General features: G+C 42.0%; 1 protein-coding gene across 1 annotated transcript; it reads left to right on the top strand.

Moving 5' to 3' along the window:
- Window positions 1-1,573: 1,573 nt before the first annotated feature.
- On the top strand, window positions 1,574-23,606 carry anapc4 (anaphase promoting complex subunit 4; the record flags this gene model as incomplete). The annotated part of the gene is given in 22 exon segments (XM_034236600.1): window positions 1,574-1,896; window positions 3,208-3,323; window positions 3,672-3,777; window positions 5,534-5,666; window positions 7,790-7,864; window positions 7,953-7,979; window positions 10,300-10,344; window positions 12,820-12,904; window positions 13,025-13,132; window positions 13,692-13,862; window positions 17,630-17,694; window positions 17,777-17,819; window positions 17,915-17,991; window positions 18,142-18,242; window positions 21,203-21,254; window positions 21,346-21,401; window positions 21,492-21,538; window positions 21,620-21,676; window positions 21,756-21,812; window positions 22,604-22,636; window positions 22,638-22,698; window positions 23,509-23,606. Coding segments are annotated over 21 exon segments (1,605 nt in total), but the record flags the coding sequence as incomplete, so codon positions are not given.
- Between the last annotated feature and the right edge of the window lie 493 nt (window positions 23,607-24,099).

The following is a 24,099-nucleotide window of genomic DNA, read 5'->3' as shown; positions in this document are numbered from 1 at the left end:
GGCTACGGCTTGAGCTGTCAGATTTTCCGAAACGGGATTTGATTGGCTGGCGCTGGCTACTCCGGCGTCTCCGGCGTCTCCGGCGTCTCCGGCGTCTCCGGCGTCTCCGGCGTCAGAAGTTGAACAATGTTCAACTTCTGACGCTCTACACTACAGGCATAAAAAAATCTTGAAGCTGGGCCTGTCTGAAGCTTGGCGATTTTTTGCGAGCAACGCGACCAACAACCAATCACATGAATCTCCCGCCCCCGACATACAAAGCAATAGTAATGTTAAAACGAAGTAAACTGGATATAAAATCCCCAAACAGGCGAAAACCTACCAGTTTCACCCACTGTCTCTGCCACGTCCCTCCATGCCTGGTTCCTCCGGTTTGTATCCCGGTAAATAGTCCTGGTCGGAAAGAACCGGGTGATTTGCTACCGTAATTTCTCGTTTGGAATATGAGGAAATGAACTGCGGTCTGGCTCTCAGCTTGCACGCGGTTTGATTGGCTAGCGCTTGTACTGGCGGGAATTGCATAAACGGGATTTGATTGGCTGATGCCAAGCATCGAGCCACAAAAGTTGAACATTGTTCAACTTTTGATGCCGATAGATGCTCGTGATGCTTGCAACGCCATGGGTGATGCGTGATGCTTGCAACGCAAACTCCCCACAATGCAGTTCGGCGAAGTTTGAAAATATCCTACGTCACCCCATTCAAATGAATGGGCGAAGCGTTGAAAGCATTTTTTGATGCCTGTAGTGTAGACGGGCCGTCACGGCCCGTCTACACTACAGACGCCGGAGACGAACCGCTCTGCTACCCACAATTCAGTTCGGTGAAAAAAAGCGGCAACGTGACGTCACCCCATTCAAAGTGAATGGGCAGATTGAAGCTGTCGACGCTGCAGACGCTGTAGTGTGGACGGGCCGTTCCTCTCCACGGGCTGCGGAAGCGAAATGCTTGATGGGAAACCACTCGCTGGTATCTCGACCTGAGCGCTCATTGGTGGTTTTTACCACGTGCTGCTGATGAAACTCTCCAATTGGCTCGGCAAAAGTTTGTTGTTGTTTTGTGTCAGTTTTACGTCGCCACATCCATTCCCATTTTTCATCATTGTTCCACAATATTTATCATCATGACATTAATATCCATATATTTTATACTTTACTTGCACTGCTTACCGTTTCATACTTTATGTATCTTAGCATATTCATACACACTGTTCATACTGCTCACAGGCTGATATCTAGTGTATTCATACCCCTCACTGTTTATTCATCATTCAATTCATTCTATATGTTATTCTGTAGATTGTGTACATTACTTTTCACTTTACTGCTTGTTGCAGCGTTAGAAGCTAAACTGCATTTCGTTGTCTCAGTACCTGTAATCTGTGCAATAACTATAAAGCTGAATCTAATCTTGAGCAGGAACAAATGTATTTACTTAGTACATATCTGACATTAACGATTAAACACGTGTGCATTCTTTATAAATGCAAACCGAGTCAAGCAGACTCCGGAGGTGGCGGTATGCACCTTCAAGCTGTTTGCAATCCGCCAAAAAACCGAGAGACGAAGAAGAAGAAGACGAAGTCGACTCCGAGCTGTCCGACTTCAGGCGAGCTTTTTGAGACCTCCCTCGGCTGCGATCGGCTATTCTCGTCTACTTTCGAGGCGAGCCGCAACGCGTCTCAAACAAGCCTATTCTCTTTAGACATTTACAAATCGCGTCAAGCTAATTTGTCCTCTCACGCTTACCGTAGCTTCTCACTGATTGGTCAAAGGGAAAATATGGCGCTGTCCTCGTAATTGTTAAAACATGATGAAGAAAACATGATGAAGAAAGGATTAATGTAGTGTTTCACAGCAAGGAGCAGACTGTAGGACGTGTTTATATCTCACCAAGGTATGTAGCAGTTACTATTTCCCGCCTGTAATGTTCAGTGGGTTAAAGTAGAGGAGGTTTAGCTTCTGCTGCTAGCTGCTAGCATCACAGCTAACATTACAGTCAGCTGTAAACAGAGAAGCTTCATGTTAGCACTCAGTGCTAGCTTTAGCACTTCTGCTGTTTTGGTTACATGGAGAGACTCCTCCATGTCTAACCCGTTCCGTGTACTGTGTGTACTGTGTGTACTTCAGTGTACTGTGTGTACTGTGTGTACTTCAGTGTACTGTGTGCACTTCAGTGTACTGTGTGTACTTCAGTGTACTGCAGTGTACTGTGTGTACTGCAGTGTACTGTGTGTACTTCAGTATACTGTGTGTACTGTGTGTACTGCAGTGTACTGTGTGTACTTCAGTGTACTGTGTGTACTTCAGTGTACTGTGTGTACTTCAGTGTACTGTGTGTACTTCAGTGTACTGCAGTGAACTGTGTGTACTTCAGTGTACTGTGTGTACTGCAGTGTACTGTGAGTACTTCAGTGTACTGTGAGTACTTCAGTGTACTGTGTGTACTTCAGTGTACTGTGTGTACTTCAGTGTACTGTGAGTACTTCAGTGTACTGTGTGTACTTCAGTATACTGTGTGTACTGTGTGTACTGCAGTGTACTGTGTGTACTGCAGTGTACTGTGTGTACTGCAGTGTACTGTGAGTACTTCAGTATACTGTGTGTACTGTGTGTACTGCAGTGTACTGTGTGTACTGCAGTGTACTGTGTGTACTGCAGTGTACTGTGAGTACTTCAGTGTACTGTGTATACTTCAGTGTACTGTGTGTACTTTTTTTCTGGTCATTTTGTGTCCCTTCTGTAGCTGTTATGTTTCTTCTTTTATTTACTTTTAAAATGTGTGACTTTCTGTTGTTTTGCCTTCTTTGTATACTTTGTGTACTTTGTGTACTTTGTGTACTTTGTATACTTTGTGTACTTTGTGTCTCTGCTTCTGTTTCTATTCCATGCCAGTCTCTTTCTCAGTAGCTCAGTGTTTGCATCTCGTTGTTGTTGTTCAGGTATATTGTACGCGTCTTTACTGACATGGACTATAACGATGCTACCGTGTGAGGCAGGCTACAGTGCAACACAACAAAACATCGTGTTAAAAAAACACCAAATATGTGTTCATTCTGCTTTTAAAATTGCTCAAACTTTCGATACAACACATTTGTTGATGTACAATGCGGGACAACTGGACGTAACAAAATAGTAAAAGGGTATTCCAGCAGAACATGTCTTCAGTTGAACCTCTCTGTTCTGACCCTTCTCCTCTCGCCCCCAGCCCTCAGCATGCCTGCCTTCAGACAGGTGGGGGAGAAGCAGCTTCCCAACCCGGTGCTGTGCATGGCCTGGTCCCCAAAGAGAGATCTGATCGCTCTGGCCAACACCACCGGAGAGGTACAATCTGAAATACATCCATCCCTGAAACATGTCCTTTTGAATGACTGGTTTTCAATGCCATCTTTGTGTTGAAAGGTGCTCTATAAATATTATTATTTTACTGTACTTTGTATTATTGTATTAACTTAACTCATGTTTTGTAATTGTACGTGTGCTGGATATGATGCAATGTTTTCAGTGTTTATTGATTGTTGTGTACCAGATTAGATATTAGCTCTAATCTGGTGTAATTCTTCTGAATGTATTTGTATGCACGGTCCTTGTTGAAATATATACATAATATTAATAAACTTGCCTTGGTATCTTTTATGGTTTTGTATGTCAATGTCTCTCTGTTGTCCTCAGTTGCTGCTGCACCGATTGGCCAGTTTCCAGAGAGTTTGGAGTTTACCCCCCAGTGAGTTCACGGGGAAGGAGATCACTGCGCTCGCCTGGAGGCCTGATGGCAAGAGTAAGGCAGGACATTAATACATGTGTGTTTTATAGTTGTTTGTTACAGAAAAATGAACCTGCCAAATCCACCCTCAGCAGGGTCACTAACATATCACTCACCATCCATGGCTCCATTGTTTCCCCTCCAATCAGGCACCTTGGCGTGATCTTTGACCCCAGCCTCTCCCTCGAACCTCACATCCGCCAAACAGTCAAAACCTCATTTTATCACCTCCGCAATATTGCAAAAGTCCTACCCTCTCTCACCCGCCCCGCAGCCGAATGACTTCATTTCCTCCCGCCTCGACTACTGCAACTCACTTCTTTACGGCATCAGCACTACATCCCTCAACAGACTCCAACGGGTTCAAAATGCAGCTGCACGTCTCCTCACGCATACCACATCATGGCATCACATCACCCCAGTCCTCAAAGACCTCCACTGGCTTCCTGTCTCCCATCGCGTCAACTACAACATTCTGGTCCTCACCTACAAAGCCCTCCACCATCTGGCCCCCCCTTATCTCACAAACCTTCTTACGGCCCGTCCACACAGCGGCGTGCATTGAAGCTTCCAACGCTTCTGCCCATTCACTTTGAATGGGGTGACGTCACTTTTAGCCGAACTGCATTTTGGGAAGCGACGTGGAGCGTTGCTGGCGTTGCTCGCTTCAAAAGTTGAGCAATGTTCAACTTTTGGCGCCTCGACGGAGGCGTCAGCCAATGAAATCCCGTTTATGCAAATCTGACAGTACAAGCGCTAGCCAATCAAACCGCGTGTATGCTGGGAGAGACTACGCAGGTAATTTCCTCATATTCAAAAAAATGGAGGGAAATTTCATTGTAGCGGTAGTGAATCACCCGGTGCTGTATGATCAGTCTCTGTTCATCTACCGGGATACAAACCGGAGCGAGGCATGGAGGGAGGAGGCAGAGACAGTGGGTGAAACTGGTAGGTTTTCGCCTGTTTGGGGATTTTATATCCAGTTTACTTCGTTTTAACATTGCTATTGCTTTGTATGTCGGGGCGGGAGATTCATGTGATTGGTTGTTGGTCGTGTTGCTCGCAAAAAATCCCAAAGCTTCAGATACGCCCACCGCCAAGCGTCAACGCACGCTGCTGTGTGGACGCTCCGTCACCCCCTATCAACCCCCACGGTCCCTCAGATCCACCGCAGCTTTGGGGACAGAGCCTTCTCAGTGGCAGCTCCTGAGCTCTGGAATTCCCTCCCCCAAGATCTTCGTGACTCCGAAAGCGTCTTTGAGTTCCTGAAAAGCGCTATATAAATATAATTTATTATTAATAAAATAATAAAAAATAAAAAACATTTGTACATTAATACTCCTTTTTCTAATTATTCTGCAAGTTCATCTGAAACAATTTAAATGCACATAAATAGGAAAATAATTAAATAAAATGTTTTGATTAAATTGAAAATCAACAAATGTTTGTATTAATTTATTTTAATATTTTATACATTTTCAATTATTATTTTCTGTTAACATTTATCAACCTTTTTATTAATTTCCTTATTTATTAAATCATGTATTATTATAAAAACAAATATATAAAGTTGCATTTAAATGTCTTTTCCTGTGCATATGTATTTACTTCCAAGTTACCATGCACATTGATGCTTTTATTTCTGCATGTATTATTTTACTTGTTGAGGCCTTTATTATAATGATAGCTTGCGTCCTCCTTCGCGTCCTCCTTCGCCTCCTTGTTGATGTGAAAATGAAGATATTAAACCTTAATTCTCGTTCCTCCACAGTCCTGGCCTTCCACCTGAAAGACACCCAGCAGGTGGTCCTGTGCGGCGTGGAGAAGGCAGAGATCCTCCACGTGTTCCCCATGCAGAACTCTGTGACCTGCATGCACTGGATGGAGGTGACGGAGGAGAGCAGGTACACACATAAACATTCATCAGAAATAAAGGACGCCTGATTTCGAAGATTAAATATTTTTATTTTGATAAATAATGTATTTATATTCAATTTAATATTCCATTAATTACGCACTTAATGTATAATATCCTGCTTTATATTTTGTTAACTGCAGATTAGGGCTGCACGATATATCGTGTTTTGACGATAATCGCGATATGCGCATGCGCAGGACGTGCGATATTAAGTAGGCAAATTAACTCAAAAGGAACAAAAAGAAAACTCGCGCGGCTTAAGCCCGATTGCCCCCACCGATAGGGGCAAACACAACAATATTGCAGTGGCGAACCGTGGCCATCACAACTGGACCTTCTGTAGACACACCCCCCCCGGCATTATAATGTCCGTCTGTTCACTGAATTGTCGTCTTGGAAAGGGTACTCACAACAATTCCGCAACAGCTTCATCTTCACCTGTTGCACTTGTCATTTCAACGTTAAAAACAATAAAACGGCTTGAATTTCTTCGTCGCATTCATCTGGATCCTCTGCCTCGAGCCAGTTAACTAGCGGGCCTACTAGAGTACCTGGAACCGAGGGGAACTCTGAAAGAATACGCCCATTGGCTACAAATCAATATCTGATTGGTTGATCAAACTGTCAGTCCAAACGTACGCTCTCATTCAGTGCAACGGCCAGGGCATTCGATCAAGGATGGAGAATACCTTGGTGAAGGATATTCTACCCAGAGACCCAGAACAAGATCTGATTGGTTGCTTTCTTTTCTAACACAAACCCACTGAAATGCGTAGAGCATGGTCCGAGAAGGACAAACACATCAACGTAACACTGTGATATTACAGATCAACAACACGGATACCATTCTCATTTATTCAGTTTATTACATTTATTTATATAATTAAATGGATTTTTTGTTTGTTTTATCCGAGTGTTCCCGGGTGTTCTCTGAATACCTTGAAGGCCCTGACGGTCCGTCACTGCAATATTGCACGAAACAGCGTCTGAGGGCTTCTTAACATTTAACAAACTATGAATGTGTCATTCCCACTTAACGGGAAGAAACTCAGCTGACTGACGATACTAACCATTTTTAGCTGAACGAAACACAAGGGTAACAAGCTTCTGAATCAGCACTAAGCGAAAAAATGCTAACGCACTTAGCACAGAACTCACGGTAGAGATATTTTATACTTCATGCAATCTGCACAAACTAGATATCAGATGAAAGCTGAGATTCCACGGATTCCATTGGTATAGGTATCATCACTGTGCGACCAAAACTCAGGGCAGCGAAAGCCAGGAAATACAACACACAACTCCCCTTACGGGGCCAAGCTACTATTATTAGCTTACCTTCCGTCTTCAATAACTCAGGATTCAGACGTTCGGATGTTTTTTACCGGAAGCCGGATTATCTGCAGATGTCTTCTCCTCCTCTCCAAAGCAAACGGACCCGGTGATTAAAGGTAAACCCACTGAATAAAGTAGTTTCATGTGTTTCTCCAGGGCAGTTCGGCGCTGCTAACCGAGCTAGCTCAGCTTGTTGCTCTGATAACTTAAGATCCAGACGTCCGTGACTAAAATCCTTCATCCGGCTGAATATAGTTTAAAAAAAATACCAATTGAATAGCATTAAAGTTCAAGAAAGGATGGGACAAAAAAAACTGTCTTTTCTTCAATTCCTGTAGTTTTTCATATATATATCGCAGGAGGGAAAAATATCGCAATATCAGTTTTTTCCAATATCGTGCAGCCCTACTTCAGATGGAAATGAGCTATTAGCTCAAATCTGGCATAATTCATCTTTTCCCCTTTCTGAGATTAATGTATTTGTATGCATGGTCCTTGTTGAAATAAATACAAAATAATAATAACTGTTCATTTGTATTTCAACATTTATATTTTCTACTTTTTTAATGCTATTTTATTTCTGTTTGAGATGTTTACATTTTGGATTGTTTATGCCTTTTATTTTTATGCTGCTGCCACGCAAACATGTCCCAAATTGGGATCAATAAAGTACTTCTTATCTCCTCTCCTCTCTCTCTCTCTCTCTCTCTCCTCTCCTCTCCTCTCCTCTCCTCTCCTCTCCTCTCCCCTCTCTTATCTTATCTTATATCTCAGCGCCCTCAGCTCCTTCTACAACTCTGAGGATGAATCCAAGCTGTTTCTCCCCAAATTACCGACACTCCCCAAGAGGTAAAATAAGATTTAACTGTGCTAAGATCCTCAGAAAGTGATCAGGAGTAAAGTGAATAACATGTTTCCTCACTTCTATCTTCCACAGTTACAGCACCACCTCAAAGATCTTCAGGTGGGGGGCACGTTAAAGCATTCATCAATACTCTGATATCAGCATTCATCAATACTCTGATATCAGCATTAATCAATACTCTATCAGCATTAATCAATACTCTGATATCAGCATTAATCAATACTCTATCAGCATTAATCAATACTCTATCAGCATTAATCAATACTCTATCAGCATTAATCAATACTCTATCAGCATTAATCAATACTCTGATATCAGCATTCATCAATACTCTGATATCAGCATTCATCAATACTCTGATATCAGCATTCATCAATACTCTGATATCAGCATTCATCAATACTCTATCAGCATTCATCAATACTCTGATATCAGCATTCATCAATACTCTGATATCAGCATTCATCAATACTCTATCAGCATTAATCAATACTCTCATCAGCATTCATCAATACTCTGATATCAGCATTCATCAATACTCTGATATCAGCATTCATCAATACTCTGATATCAGCATTCATCAATACTCTATCAGCATTCATCAATACTCTATCAGCATTCATCAATACTCTATCAGCATTAATCAATACTCTGATATCAGCATTCATCAATACTCTGATATCAGCATTAATCAATACTCTGATATCAGCATTAATCAATACTCTGATATCAGCATTCATCAATACTCTGATATCAGCATTCATCAATACTCTATCAGCATTAATCAATACTCTGATATCAGCATTCATCAATACTCTGATATCAGCATTCATCAATACTCTGATATCAGCATTCATCAATACTCTGATATCAGCATTAATCAATACTCTGATATCAGCATTAATCAATACTCTGATATCAGCATTCATCAATACTCTGATATCAGCATTCATCAATACTCTGATATCAGCATTCATCAATACTCTGATATCAGCATTAATCAATACTCTATCAGCATTAATCAATACTCTGATATCAGCATTAATCAATACTCAATCAGTATTAATCAATACTCTGATATCAGCATTCATCAATACTCTGATATCAGCATTAATCAATACTCTGATATCAGCATTAATCAATACTCTGATATCAGCATTAATCAATACTCTGATATCAGCATTAATCAATACTCTATCAGCATTCATCAATACTTTGATATCAGCATTCATCAATACTCTATCAGCATTAATCAATACTCTGATATCAGCATTCATCAATACTCTATCAGCATTAATCAATACTCTGATATCAGCATTCATCAATACTCTGATATCAGCATTCATCAATACTCTGATATCAGCATTCATCAATACTCTATCAGCATTAATCAATACTCTATCAGCATTAATCAATACTCTGATATCAGCATTCATCAATACTCAATCAGTATTAATCAATACTCTGATATCAGCATTCATCAATACTCTGTTATCAGCATTAATCAATACTCTGATATCAGCATTAATCAATACTCTGATATCAGCATTCATCAATACTCTGATATCAGCATTCATCAATACTCTGATATCAGCATTCATCAATACTCTGATATCAGCATTCATCAATACTCTGATATCAGCATTAATCAATACTCTGATATCAGCATTCATCAATACTCTGATATCAGCATTCATCAATACTCTATCAGCATTCATCAATACTCTGATATCAGCATTCATCAATACTCTGATATCAGCATTCATCAATACTCTGATATCAGCATTCATCAATACTCTGATATCAGCATTAATCAATACTCTGATATCAGCATTCATCAATACTCTGATATCAGCATTCATCAATACTCTGATATCAGCATTAATCAATACTCTGATATCAGCATTCATCAATACTCTATCAGCATTCATCAATACTCTGATATCAGCATTAATCAATACTCTGATATCAGCATTAATCAATACTCTATCAGCATTCATCAATACTCTGATATCAGCATTCATCAATACTCTGATATCAGCATTCATCAATACTCTGATATCAGCATTAATCAATACTCTGATATCAGCATTCATCAATACTCTGATATCAGCATTCATCAATACTCTGATATCAGCATTCATCAATACTCTGATATCAGCATTCATCAATACTCTGATATCAGCATTCATCAATACTCTGATATCAGCATTCATCAATACTCTGATATCAGCATTCATCAATACTCTGATATCAGCATTCATCAATACTCTGATATCAGCATTCATCAATACTCTGATATCAGCATTCATCAATACTCTGATATCAGCATTCATCAATACTCTGATATCAGCATTCATCAATACTCTGATATCAGCTGTTCACTGTTTGTTTAATGTAATTGTCTCCTGTGACACAGCGAGGAGAAGTCTGATGAGATAATGAACCTCCTGGGAGAAGTCAGGTACATGAAGCCTGGTTTCTAATTCACAGGGAATGCGATGAACAGGAAGTTATTATTCTAGGAGCCATTTAACTGAGTTTATTATAAGTTTTGTTTTTATTTTAATAGTCGAACATGTCTTGGGTTCTTGTGGGTTATCTGTCACCACTTTTTTTTTCTTTTTTTTGGACTCTCTAAATACGCCCTTTTTTGTTTTTTTTCAGACTCTCTAAATACGCCCTTTTTTGGGGGTTTTCGGACTCTCTAAATACGCCCTTTTTTGGGTTTTTTCGGACTCTCTAAATACGTCCTTTTCAGACTCTCTAAATACGCCCTTTTTTGTTTTTTTCAGACACTAAATACGCCCTTTTTGGGTTTTTTTCGGACTCTCTAAATACGCCCTTTTTGGGGTTTTTTCGGACTCTCTAAATACGCCCTTTTTGGGTTTTTTTCGGACTCTCTAAATACGCCCTTTTTTGGGTTTTTTCGGACTCTCTAAATACGTCCTTTTCAGACTCTCTAAATACGCCCTTTTTTTTTTTTTTTTCAGACTCTCTAAATACGCCCTTTTTGGGTTTTTTCGGACTCTAAATACGCCCTTCTTGGGTTTTTTCGGACTCTCTAAATACGTCCTTTTTTGTTTTTTTCATACTCTAAATACGCCCTTTTTTGGGTTTTTTCAGACTCTCTAAATACGTCCTTTTTTGGGGGTTTTCGGACTCTCTAAATACGCCCTTTTTTGGGGTTTTTCAGACTCTCTAAATACGCCCTTTTTTGTTTTTTTCCGACTCTCTAAATACGTCCTTTTCAGACTCTCTAAATACGCCCTTTTTAGTTTTTTTTCAGACTCTCTAAATACGCCCTTTTTTGTTTTTTTCGGACTCTCTAAATACGTCCTTTTCAGACTCTCTAAATACGCCCTTTTTTGTTTTTTTTCAGACTCTCTAAATACGCCCTTTTTTGTTTTTTTCGGACTGTCTAAATACGCCCTTCTTGGTTTTTTTCGGACTCTATAAATACGTCCTTTTCAGACTCTCTAAATACGCACTTTTTTGTTTTTTTTCGGACTCTAAATACGCCCTTTTTTGGGTTTTTTCGGACTCTAAATACGCCCTTCTTGGGTTTTTTCGGACTCTCTAAATACGTCCTTTTCAGACTCTAAATACGCACTTTTTGGGTTTTTTTCGGACTCTCTAAATACGCCCTTTTTTGGGTTTTTTCGGACTCTCTAAATACGCCCTTCTTGGGTTTTTTCGGACTCTCTAAATACGCCCTTTTTAGTTTTTTTTCAGACTCTAAATACGCCCTTTTTGGGGTTTTTTCGGACTCTTAAATACGCCCTTTGTTTTTTTTCACTCTCTAAATACGCCCTTTGTTTTTTTTCGGACTCTAAATACGCCCTTTTTTGGTTTTTTTTGGACTCTCTAAATACGCCCTTCTTGGGTTTTTTCGGACTCTATAAATACGTCCTTTTCAGACTCTCTAAATACGCACTTTTTGGGGTTTTTTCGGAATCTCTAAATACGCCCTTTTTTGTTTTTTCAGACTCTAAATACGCCCTTTTTGTTTTTTTTCAGACTCTAAATACGCCCTTCTTGGGTTTTTTCGGACTCTCTAAATACGTCCTTTTTGGGGTTTTTCGGACTCTCTAAATACGCCCTTTTTTGTTTTTTTCAGACTCTCTAAATACGCCCTTTTTTGGTTTTTTTCTAAATACGCCCTTTTTTGGTTTTTTCAGACTCTAAATAAGTCCTTCTTGGGTTTTTTCGGACTCTCTAAATACGTCATTTTCAGACTCTCTAAATACGCACTTTTTTGTTCTTTTCAGACTCTCTAAATAACCCTAACCTCCAGGATTAATGTTTGTTATTTTGAGAAATGAAGAAGTTCATGTGGAGGAGCTTCCCGCTATTTAAAAAGTGGCGACAGATAACTCACAAGTACCATGTCTTGTTTTATTAGTACACATGGCCTACAGATATTATGTGTTGAATATTTATCTACTCACCTTTTACGCCCCCGAACATATTTGTTGACACCCCGATAATACGATAATACTTTGTTGGTCAGATCAAGTCTGAAATGCTCCTGGCATCCCAGCAGCTCCATGTGTAACATCAACAGACAAACATCAACACACACGAGAAACAAACGACAAACATGTAACATCACAGCAGGATCAGAGAGAGCTGCTCAAAGAACAGGTTTATTACCAGGTAGGGTGACACGTACGAGGAATTAGAATTTGACAAAGACCCTTTAGCGTGCATTTGATCTGGGACATTATGCCTGTTTATTGGGAAGGGGTTGGTTTAGACGGGGGTTGGTTTTAGACGGGGGTAACCCAGTTCACCCACACACACCACTGAGAAGGAGGGATGGGGAACTGGATGATCGTTCTGGATGATCTGCGTTGAAATCACACCCGTATGTTGGAAGTGTCTCTAGAAACGTTGAAGCCACTACATTGTGATGTTAGTGCTTGTGTGCATGCAGGCTGAACGTCCTCGTCCTCGGAGGAGACTCTGGCTTCGTGGAGCTGTTTGCGTACGGGATGTACAAGATCGCCACTCTGACCGGGGTAAGAGGTGTTCACCAAAAACATTTGAAAGAGTTGAATTGTCTGTTTTTGAAGGCTGAGTTCGAACTGGTCATGGTCTTCAAGATTTTAAGTTCTTTGTCCAACTGTCTGACTCCTCAGGTGTCCGGAAGCTGCCGCAGCCTCAGTCTCTCTGGAGACCTGAAGTCTCTCTCCGTCATCACAGAGGTCAAATCTGCTGACAACCAGCTTCAGATCTGCTACCTGCAGGTCAGCACCACTTCTTATACCTCCTTCATCTCCTCCTGTCTCCTTTAACTCTGATTATCACCTCCTCATCTCGTCTCCTCTGTCCTCCTCTCTCCTCTCTCTGATATAATCTTCTCCTGTCTCCTTTAACTCTGATTATTACCTCCTCATCTCGTCTCCTCTGTCCTCCTCTCTCTGATATAATCTCCTCCTGTCTCCCACAGTTGGACACTTGTCTCCTCTCCTCCTGTCTCCTCTCTCCTCCTCCCACTGTTGGACACTTGTCTCCTCTCCTCCTGTCTCCTCTCTCCTCCTCCCACTGTTGGACACTTGTCTCCTCTCCTCCTGTCTCCTCTCTCCTTCTCCCACTGTTGGACACTTGTCTCCTCTCTCCTCTCTGATATTAACCTCCTCTCTCCTCCTCCCACAGTTGGACACTTGTCTCCTCTCCTCCTGCCTCCTCTCTCCTCTCTGATATTAACCTCCTCCCTCCTCCCTCCTACAGTTGGACACTTGTCTCCTCTCCTCCTGCCTCCTCTCTCCTCTCTGATATTAACCTCCTGTCTCCTCCCTCCCACAGTTGGACACTTGCCTCCTCTCCTCCTGCCTCCCGGAGGTGACCCGGATGTCTCGTAAGTTCACCCACATCTCGACTCTCCTTCAGTACCTGCACCTGTCCCTCACCTGCATGTGTGAGGCCTGGGAGGACATCCTGCTGCAGATGGACCTGCGGCTCACCAAGTTCGTCCAGGTCAGAGACACGCATTCAATCGCTGATGAAAACGTGTTTGTCTCCATGATTAAAACCATAGCTGTGATCAACATGCAATCGTGTTAATTGTAGTTTGTTGCGGCTGTAGTAATCCAAGGACGCGCAAGAAACCAGTCTTTCCACTGATATGCGTTTGACCTTTTATTAACAAGTCCACAAATCCAATAGACACGGCCACCACCTAGTGACTCAAAACACGTGCCGTAACAACTAGTGCTGCGTACCGGTACACCGAACCGGTACTGGACTTGTAAAAAGTTTCGGTTCAAGTCCGGTTAAAACCGGAACGTCGGGAACCGGTACTTGGACTCGCAAAAAAACTAGCACTTGTATATTCTCCTTTTTGTTCTAAACCATCTAAAACCTTCCATAGATCGAGAAGTTTGCGCTGAGAAAAGACGAAAAACATCGTGTCGGCTTCTGATATGGCGGCCATTACTGAACTCACGAAGTCTCGCAAAATATCGCAACTGCTCGCGAGATCTGTGTGACGTCAAGGGAAGCTAGCGATGTGATTGGCTTAGACATAGTGGACAGCGTGGTCGAGTAGTAGTCACTACAGTGTGTACTGTACAGTAGGTGTGTAACACCAGGACATGGTTAAACCGTACACCCCAGCGCGTGCACTACGCTCTGCATCAGCCAAACGACTCGTTGCGCCCTCGCTGCGAGGGGGACCCAAGTTCCCATCGGCGAAAACACGTGGGTTTGCTATCCTGGCTCCAAGATGGTGGAATGAGCTCCCCATTGACATCAGGACGGCAGATAGCTTGCACATCTTCCGGCGCAAACTGAAAACTCATCTCTTTCGACTCCACTTCGAGCGATAGAACTATTAACAAAGCACTTATATACTAATAAAGGACTGGATTACCTAAAGCCAGTTGAGTAGCACTTGAAATGTTTGGCTCTATGAAACCTGATATACTTTATGATTCTGTTTTCTTCAAGGTTGTGTCTTCCTGGTCGAATGTACTTATTGTAAGTCGCTTTGGACAAAAGCGTCAGCTAAATGCAATGTAATGTAATGTAATGTAATGTAACAGTGTAATGCGTATAGTCTACTCTACACTTTAGGCTCAGTCAGCTCAGGGACTGTTTGGTTACTTTAGTTTGCTAAATGAAAGACATGTTTGAACTGTGTAGTAGTTCACTGTAGTTGCTGTCATAAGTCATTTGTAGACTAAGTGGCAAAAAGTGTTTTTTTTACATTTGTACTTTGTAGAGAAATGTAGACACAAGTTGGAAGGGAGCGCAATAAACCTGACGAGTTTGAATTTGAGTTGATTATGAGTTTATTTTCAATTGATAATTAGCTCACAATAAGTTCACTTTAGTTACTCACACAACTTGACACAAGCCATGGGTTCAGGTCTGGACTTGAGTCCGGACCTGAACCTGAACCTCTGGACTTGAGTCCGGACCTGAACCTGAATGCGAGTCCAGGTACGCAGCACTAGTAGCAAACACAGAAATACTCTACGCTCCTATAGTTCAACAGGTTGTACCTTTACCTTCCTCTACGTGTCAGTCCTGATGCTGTGTTCCTCCAATGTATAACATATCTGTGGATTATCTTTGAATGTACGGCGGTGCTTCAGCCGGGTGGCTCTTCTCTAACGACCAGCGAGACTCCTTTCAAAGCATTCACCGAGTTTTTTTGTAAGGTAATAAAGAGAAATATGTCTTGACATCTTAACATGTTCGGACTGAAACTACGAAGTAAAACAGACTAAGGGCGCGTTCACACCTGCCTTGTATAGTCCGGTTGAATCGAACCCTGGTGCGTTTAGCCGCTTGGTGCGGTTCATTTGGGTCGGTGGGAACGCAGTCCTCTGACGTGAACTAAACAACCGGACTCTGGTCCGCTAAAATAGGTGGACTCGGAGCGCTTGCTTGCGAACTCTGGAGCGGTTCATTGCTGGTGTGAACGCAGTCCGCACCAAGACACAGGAAGCGTAGTATTTACAAGAACGCGGATATCTGCAAAATCTTTAGCGAAAGAGTCTTTCAAGACATCCGCGGTTGTTCAGTTAAAGAGTGAAGCAGAATGAAGTGTTGAACAGTGTCGTGTAAAGTAACAATTCTCCGTCAGCTACATAAAAGTAAGAACACCTGTTGTCGGTGAAATGCCCTCCTGACTGCAGAACGTCTCTCATGATGTTATAATGTTTTTTAACGGACGTTGTCTGCAGTGGTGTAGTGGGGATTTTTTTACTGGGGGGACGCTATTTTAATTAGGTCATCCCAAACAATGCCACACAAGTGCGCATGCGCGCAGTGCACTCACAAAACGGGCAGACAGGTCCAAAGAAACTACCGGTATGCCTAGTCCTACTTTAGTTACTGTACTGCAAAAAGCAGACGGCGCTGCGCTCAACACACACACAGAACAAAATGTCCAAAGTTGTCCTGAAATTAACTTATTAAATAAACAAAACGAAAAATATAGCCATACTTATGCAAATAACATTGAATCTGGACTTGACATTATTCTGATTAGGCCTAGCCTACATTGCAAATAAGCAGACAGCGCTGCTTTTCACACACACACACACACACACACACACACACACACACACACACACACACACACACCTTGGGTTTTGAAGACTAATAAATCCGTAATGGATGAACAAACTTTGCAGCCCAGTTTCCCAGCTTTGCAGTCTATCCACGGGTAGCCTCTTGTTTCCTCCGCCACATCTCCTCCGTCCATACCTCTGGGAAAGGTGAGCTTGAGCTAGTCAGGGGAACATTGCTAGCGCAGCTAACGTGCACGTTGGCTAGCATTATCTACGTCTTTAGGCGGCTCTTCTGATGATGTAGTACTAGCAGCTTCACTTGTAGCTTCGGTGCTAGCCTCTTTCTTCTTGTGAATTATATTCTTTTTAGAAAATAAGTCAAGTAAAACATGTTAGCCTGCCATTAGCTGTTTCGTTAGCGTTCTTGAGGGAAAGAGCTGCCGCAAAATCGGCGTGCGCGGCGAGCTGGCTCACCGTGGGTGTGTCAGTGACTGGTCAGTGACCGCGGGGTCACGAGCGTGATGACGAATCATACTTTTTTAAGGAAATCGTTTTTATTTTTTATTTTAATTACTGTGAAATGTATTATGTTTTCGTCATTATTACAACAAATACACACTTGCAACTGATAACACTGGCAATGATTTTATATTTATTAGACTTAAAGAAAAGATCATGCTCCAAATAAGTGGGGGTACACCGTACCCCCACTTATTTGGAGCATGATCTTGATCTTGATGATACCCCCGCGTCCAACGCCCACTACACCACTGGTTGTCTGATTATGTAATCATATGCGCGGGCCGCTAGAGTCTGTTGATCTCCAGACTAACAGCAGCATGAGAATAACCTGCAGAAAGTGCCGATGCTCCATGGCGGAGGCTCCGGGAGAAATTGCCGGGATTTGCGTTTTTACCCCCTTAATGTCTGACCAATGGGTGAACAGCATTCCCGTGCACATGACTTGTGTTTAAAGTTTATAGTCCGTTTGAGTTTTGCCGTGTGAACGCAAACCGAGCCTTCTGAAGAATGAAGCAATGCAACAAACTGTGGTCTGGTGCGCAGCAGAGAGCAGACTATTGGATGTGAATGAGACCTAACATTGTGTTAAAATGTCTAAGCATTTTTTGTCCTAAGACTAAATCTAAAGTATCCGGCACTATAACACACATTAACATTAAGTTGTCTGAGTTTGCTAAAAGAATATGTTTCTGTTTGCAGGAGAAGAACACGAGCACTCAGGTTCAGGACGAGTTCCTGGAGCTGCTGCTGTGGGGACAGTCGAGGTGAGGAGAGGTTTCTATCGGTCACGTCTGTTGATGTTGATCTGTAGGAAAGATGTAATGTATTGTGTCCCTGCTCCCTCAGCCCTGAGCTCCAGGCTCTGCTGATGAACCAGCTGACGGTGAAGGTGAGATTAATGAGTGTTTCAACTTTATTAATAAGCAGGACCGATGATATTACTAACTGGAAACCTCTCTGGTGTTTGTCTGTGTTTCCTCTCAGGGTCTGAAGAAGCTGGGTCAGTCCATCGAGTCGTCGTACTCCAGCATCCAGAAGCTGGTGATCAGCCACCTGCAGAGGTACCTGCACGTTAACCCCTTGACATCTCACCTTAAAATATGCTCCGATGCCAAATTGTGCTTTTAATGGATTCCAAAGGACACACACTTTATTGTTAAACACACGTTGTAGACCCGATGTGTTCTCTTCCCTCCCCCCCCCCCCTGCAGTGGCTCTGAGGCTCTGCTGTACCACCTGAGTGAGGTGAGGGGCATGTCTCTGTGGAAGCAGAAGTTCGAGCCCCTCGGTCTGGACGCTGCAGCGCTAGAAGGTTCAAACACTCCTCTGTTCATTCTGTAAAATATTCACTAATCGATGTTTGATCCTAATCTAAAGCCATGTGTCTCCCAGAGATACAAAACACATATTCGAGTGGTTTTCTCAATTATTTATCGACTTTAATCTCATAGAATTGTGTTTTTCTTGCATATTTGTGATTTCCTTTGAATATTACAATTAGGGTACCACTGTACAATAAGACTACCCTTATAAAAGGTTCATAAAGGGTTATTAATTAGGTTGTAAACACTTTATTAATCATTAAGAACCATTTCCAACATAGTTTTCATACATCAACACAGGCTCACTATTTGGCAAGATGACTAAGCCTTATATTGGCTACTTAGCTTACTTCGTCTTCTTCATCGACACAGGCTCACTATTTGGCAAGATGACTAAGCCTTATATTGGCTACTTAGCTTACTTCGTCTTCTTCATCGACACAGGCTCACTATTTGGCAAGATGACTAAGCCTTATATTGGCTACCTAGCTTACTTCGTCTTCTTCATCGACACAGGCTCAGTATTTGGCAAGATGACTAAGCCTTATATTGGCTACTTAGCTTACTTTCGTCTTCTTCATCGACACAGGCTCACTATTTGGCAAGATGACTAAGCCTTATATTGCTACCTAGCTTACTTCGTCTTCTTCATCGACACAGGCTCACTATTTGGCAAGATGACTAAGCCTTATATTGGCTACCTAGCTTACTTCGTCTTCTTCATCGACACAGGCTCACTATTTGGCAAGATGACTAAGCCTTATATTGGCTACTTAGCTTACTTCGTCTTCTTCATCGACACAGGCTCACTATTTGGCAAGATGACTAAGCCTTATATTGGCTACCTTAGCTTACTTCCGTCTTCTTCATCGACACAGGCTCACTATTTGGCAAGATGACTAAGCCTTATATTGGCTACCTAGCTTACTTCGTCTTCTTCATCGACCAGCAGGCTCACTTATTTGGCAAGATGACTAAGCCTTATATTGGCTACTTAGCTTACTTCGTCTTCTTCATCGACACAGGCTCAGTATTTGGCAAGATGACTAAGCCTTATATTGGCTACCTAGCTTACTTCGTCTTCTTACATCAACACAGGTCACTATTTGGCAAGATGACTAAGCCTTATATTGGCTACTTAGCTTACTTCGTCTTCTTCATCGACACAGGCTCACTATTTGGCAAGATGACTAAGCCATATATTGGCTACTTAGCTTACTTCGTCTCTTCATCGACACAGGCTCACTATTTGGCAAGATGACTAAGCCTTATATTGGCTACCTAGCTTACTTCGTCTTCTTCATCGACACAGGCTCACTATTTGGCAAGATGACTAAGCCTTATATTGGCTACCTAGCTTACTTCGTCTTCTTCATCGACACAGGCTCACTATTTGGCAAGATGACTAAGCCTTATATTGGCTACTTAGCTTACTTCGTCTTCTTCATCGACAGGCTCACTATTTGGCAAGATGACTAAGCCTTATATTGGCTACTAGCTTACTTCGTCTTCTTCATCGACACAGGCTCACTATTTGGCAAGATGACTAAGCCTTATATTGGCTACTAGCTTACTTCGTCTTCTTCATCGACACAGGCTCACTATTTGGCAAGATGACTAAGCCTATATTGGCTACTTAGCTTAATTCGTCTTCTCATCGACACAGGCTCACTATTTGGCAAGATGACTAAGCCTTATATTGGCTACTAGCTTACTTCGTCTTCTTCATCGACACAGGCTCACTATTTGGCAGATAGACGACAGCCTTATATTGGCTACTTAGCTTACTTCGTCTTCTTCATCGACACAGGCTCACTATTTGGCAAGATGACTAAGCCTATATGGCTACTAGCTTACTTCGTCTTCTCATCAACACAGGCTCACTATTTGGCAAGATGACAGCCTTATATTGGCTACCTAGCTTACTTCGTCTTCTACATCAACACAGGCTCACTATTTGGCAAGATGACTAAGCCATATATTGGCTACTTAGCTTACTTCGTCTTCTTCATCGACACAGGCTCACTATTTGGCAAGATGACTAAGCCTTATATTGGCTACTTAGCTTACTTCGTCTTCTTCATCGACACAGGCTCACTATTTGGCAAGATGACTAAGCCTTATATTGGCTACCTAGCTTACTTCGTCTTCTTCATCGACACAGGCTCACTATTTGGCAAGATGACTAAGCCTTATATTGGCTTCTTAGCGAGAATCAACTCAGTGAGCAACAGATACCAAGGATGCTGGCTGATGAAGGACACGAAGTAAGCTAGGTAGCCAATATAAGACTTAGCCGTACAGATAAATGTGGGCTCACTATTTGGCAAGCAACCGGTCACGGTCGCCCTGTTTATCTCATGTCTTATAAAAGCTTATTAATGATTTATAAAATGTTCACAACCTAATTAATAAATGAATTACAAACTACTTGTAAACCCTTTATACGGGTAGTCTTATTGTAAAGTGGTTCCCAATTTGTTTTTTCTTAATTTGGGATTTTTTTGTTTCTCTGAGAAGTATTATTTTCCTCGTAATGTATTTCCCAGAAAAGTACAATTTTATAAATGTAGACCTTTTTTTCATGTAAATTTGCGACTTTAATCTCAAAGTCTGTAATATTTAAAATCTCAGATAATATTAAACTTTTTTTCTCCAAAATGTGGGATTTTTTTCTTTTCAATCTTTGAACAATTTTACGTAAAATCTTGTAAACATTTTTTTATTTCAGATTTTTTTTTTTTCTAACAATTTTCTTATTTACAATGTTTTTTTTAATATATATTTTTTTTTATTAAATGTTTAGCTTTATAATATCAGAGACTATTTAATTTCTTTCCTACAACATTTGAGAATTTTTCATTTGGGATTTTTTTCTTGTATATTTGGGAATTTTTATCCTGGAAATGTGTTTTTTTTTTTCAAACACCACATGTGTTTCTGTTCTCAGGTGCGATCACAGCTGTGGGCTCATTTTCTCTCAAAGCAAACGAACTCCTGCAGTGAGTTGATTACTGTTCTTATTACCCGTCTTCTCAAACCATAAGCATGTTATTATGTAAATATCATCTCTGCCTTTACTCCAACTTTCAGGGTGATAGACAAGAGCATGAAGAACTTTAAAGCCTTTTTCCGCTGGTTGTACGTAGGTAAGAATAAAAGTGACCGTCGTGCACGAGTTACTGATCCTGATATACAGACATTAATTATAAATAAGGTTGTATTGATTGTTTCTGCAGCCATGCTGAGGATGTGTGAGGAGCACGTTCCTCCAGAGCTCAACAAGGTGAGTCATCAGAGCCGCTGAGGCACAGATGTGATTTAATAAGTGATAATAAATCATTCTAACGTGTTTTATTCCTCGTAGATGACCCAGAAGGACATTGCCTTCGTGGCTGACTTCCTGTCGGAGCACTTCAGTGAGGTGAGCTCAGCATGACGTCACCGTGATGGAAATTAAAACATCTTTACTAAGTGATTTTAACTTATCTCTGCTTCAACAGAACGAAGAGCTGTTTGATCGCAAAGGGAAATACTTTAACGTGGAGCGAGTGGGCCAGGTAGGAGCTCTGTGTGTGTTGATTAGCTTTAAAGGTCACCTGTCATGCAAAATGCACTTTCTGATGTCTTCTCTACATCACCATGTGTCCCCGTGTGTCCCCGGTGTGTCCCTGTGTGTCCCCGGTGTGTCACCATGTGTCCCCGGTGTGTCCCCGTGTGTCCCTGTGTGTCCCCGGTGTGTCACCATGTGTCCCCGGTGTGTCAGGAGACTCTCAAAGTGTCAGAAATAACCCCTCTCTCTTCTCCTCTGTACCCACATCTCTAAAAACGGGGACCAACGGAGATGATCCAGATTTGCTGCGTCATGACCACATTACTCAAATGTGGGCGGGCTTTAAACCCACGGGCCAATCAGAAACGTTGCTGTCAGAAACAATGAGACGTGTTCTGGAAGTAATATGGTCTGTGTTTACATTAGCATGCTAGCACTCAGAGCTAACCTGTACTGGAGAGAGTCTGTGTGAAGAAGCAGGAAATCAAAAGGAAGTCACCTTGTGGTAAACCTTAGAAAGAGAGAAAGAGTTTGAGCTCCATCCTGTTTCAGAGAGGATCCTTGATGTGGTTTGGAACATGATGTGGAGTTTCTTCATGGCAGCTACTGACCCAGAGTCAGCTCTTTAGTAACAGCTGGAAGAGAGGGGGGGGGGGGGGCTACAATGATCTGTTTGGGGTTTGGAGCAGGACACTTCAGAGACATGTTTTTGTATTTCTGAGACCTATAATATATTCCTAAAAATAGTTTAATAGGAGACCTTAGAGCTGCTGTGTAACAACACGTCTCCCTGTGCAGTATCTGAAGGACGAGGACGAGGATCTGGTTTCCCCCCCCCAACACCAAGGGGAACCAATGGCTGAGGTTCCTGCAGGAGAGCGCCCACCTGAAGGGTGAGACCCACTCAGCTCGAGAAGTGATTCATTAGCAGCATGATCACTGATTACGGTGCGAACGAGGGGGACATGGTGGACACAACCAGTACATCTCAGTCAGTTTGAGATGTGGTTTCACTTTGAAACCATTTTGGGGGTGCCAGCAAAGCCCCTCATTTGCTCCTCGATGCATCGAGAAAAATATACTTTATTCTTCTTAAGAAGTGGCGACACATCGTCCCCTTGTTTAATGACTGCTATGCAATATCTTCGATCAATTTACTCCTTAAAGGTGGGGTAGGTCATTTTGGAGAAACCGGCTCGAGTGGCTAGAATTTGAAAATACACAACCGGAACAAATCTGCCCCTTCCTCACAGAGCCCCTCCTCCAACACACACGAACGCGCACATGACCAATGAGGGCAGAGATCAGTCTGTGCCCCGATGGAAGGCTGACAGGCAGGTAGGCCATCCAGTTACTTTAGCCGGCTCAGATGATTGGTCGAGCTTTCTACAGCACCACGGCTTCAAAGCACTTCAGATATTCATTGCTATCGGGATGTTAAGAGCATTCCATGGAAGATAACAAGTGTATCTCGAGCCGGTTTCTCAAACTTACCTACCTTTAACTACATGACCAAATATGCATAAGTTCCCGCATGCTGGGGTTGGGCTTAAAGAAAGTGGGTGGCAATAAGAAAAAGATGTATTGAAAGAGCGACCTGCAGTGTGTGTCATGTTTCCTAATGTTTGGGTTCAACTTAAAGCGATTTAAAAAGGCAGCATTCCCCATTAACTGACTCCCTAAATGTGTGCCTGTTCCTGCAGAGAGCCCCCTGCTGTTCCCCTCGTTCCCTCAGAAGTCTCTTCACTTCGTTAAGAGGATGATGGAGGGCGTCATCGAGCAGTGTCTCCAGAAACCTGCAGTGAGTCTCCTCCTCTTCCTCCTCCTCTTCCTCTTCAGCAGCACAAATACACACGTCAGGCACCTAGGACTGCTTGTTAGACTCTTTGTAGGTACAACAATATGTAGTATAAGTATAAGATCAGATTAGAGCTACTTTATGGAGCCCACTTTGCTAAATGTTTGCGTTGCAGCAGGAAACACAACACAACAAGGCTTTGCCGATAACTTCACAACACTAGAATTGAAACATCTCAAAATAGAATGAAAGCAGAATTCAAAGTAGAACATATACAGTGGACCGTGAAGATAAACAATCTGTAAACTCTGACAATACAAATAAATGACAAGGGGAGGGGAGGGGGGGGGGGGGGCTGTCAGAGAAAACACGTCAATCGTGAGAAAATACTACATACATTTGATAGACAAATTGTGTTGTCATTTCTTTGTATGTTCGACAAATTTTAATTCCAAAAAGGTGCTGTGAAATGGGGGGGTCTGGGGGGGGTCCGAAA

This window comes from Gymnodraco acuticeps, unplaced genomic scaffold (assembly GCF_902827175.1).
Source record: "Gymnodraco acuticeps unplaced genomic scaffold, fGymAcu1.1, whole genome shotgun sequence".
NCBI classification, from domain to species: Eukaryota; Metazoa; Chordata; class Actinopteri; order Perciformes; family Bathydraconidae; genus Gymnodraco; species Gymnodraco acuticeps.
This window is presented reverse-complemented; position numbering and strand designations above follow the sequence as displayed.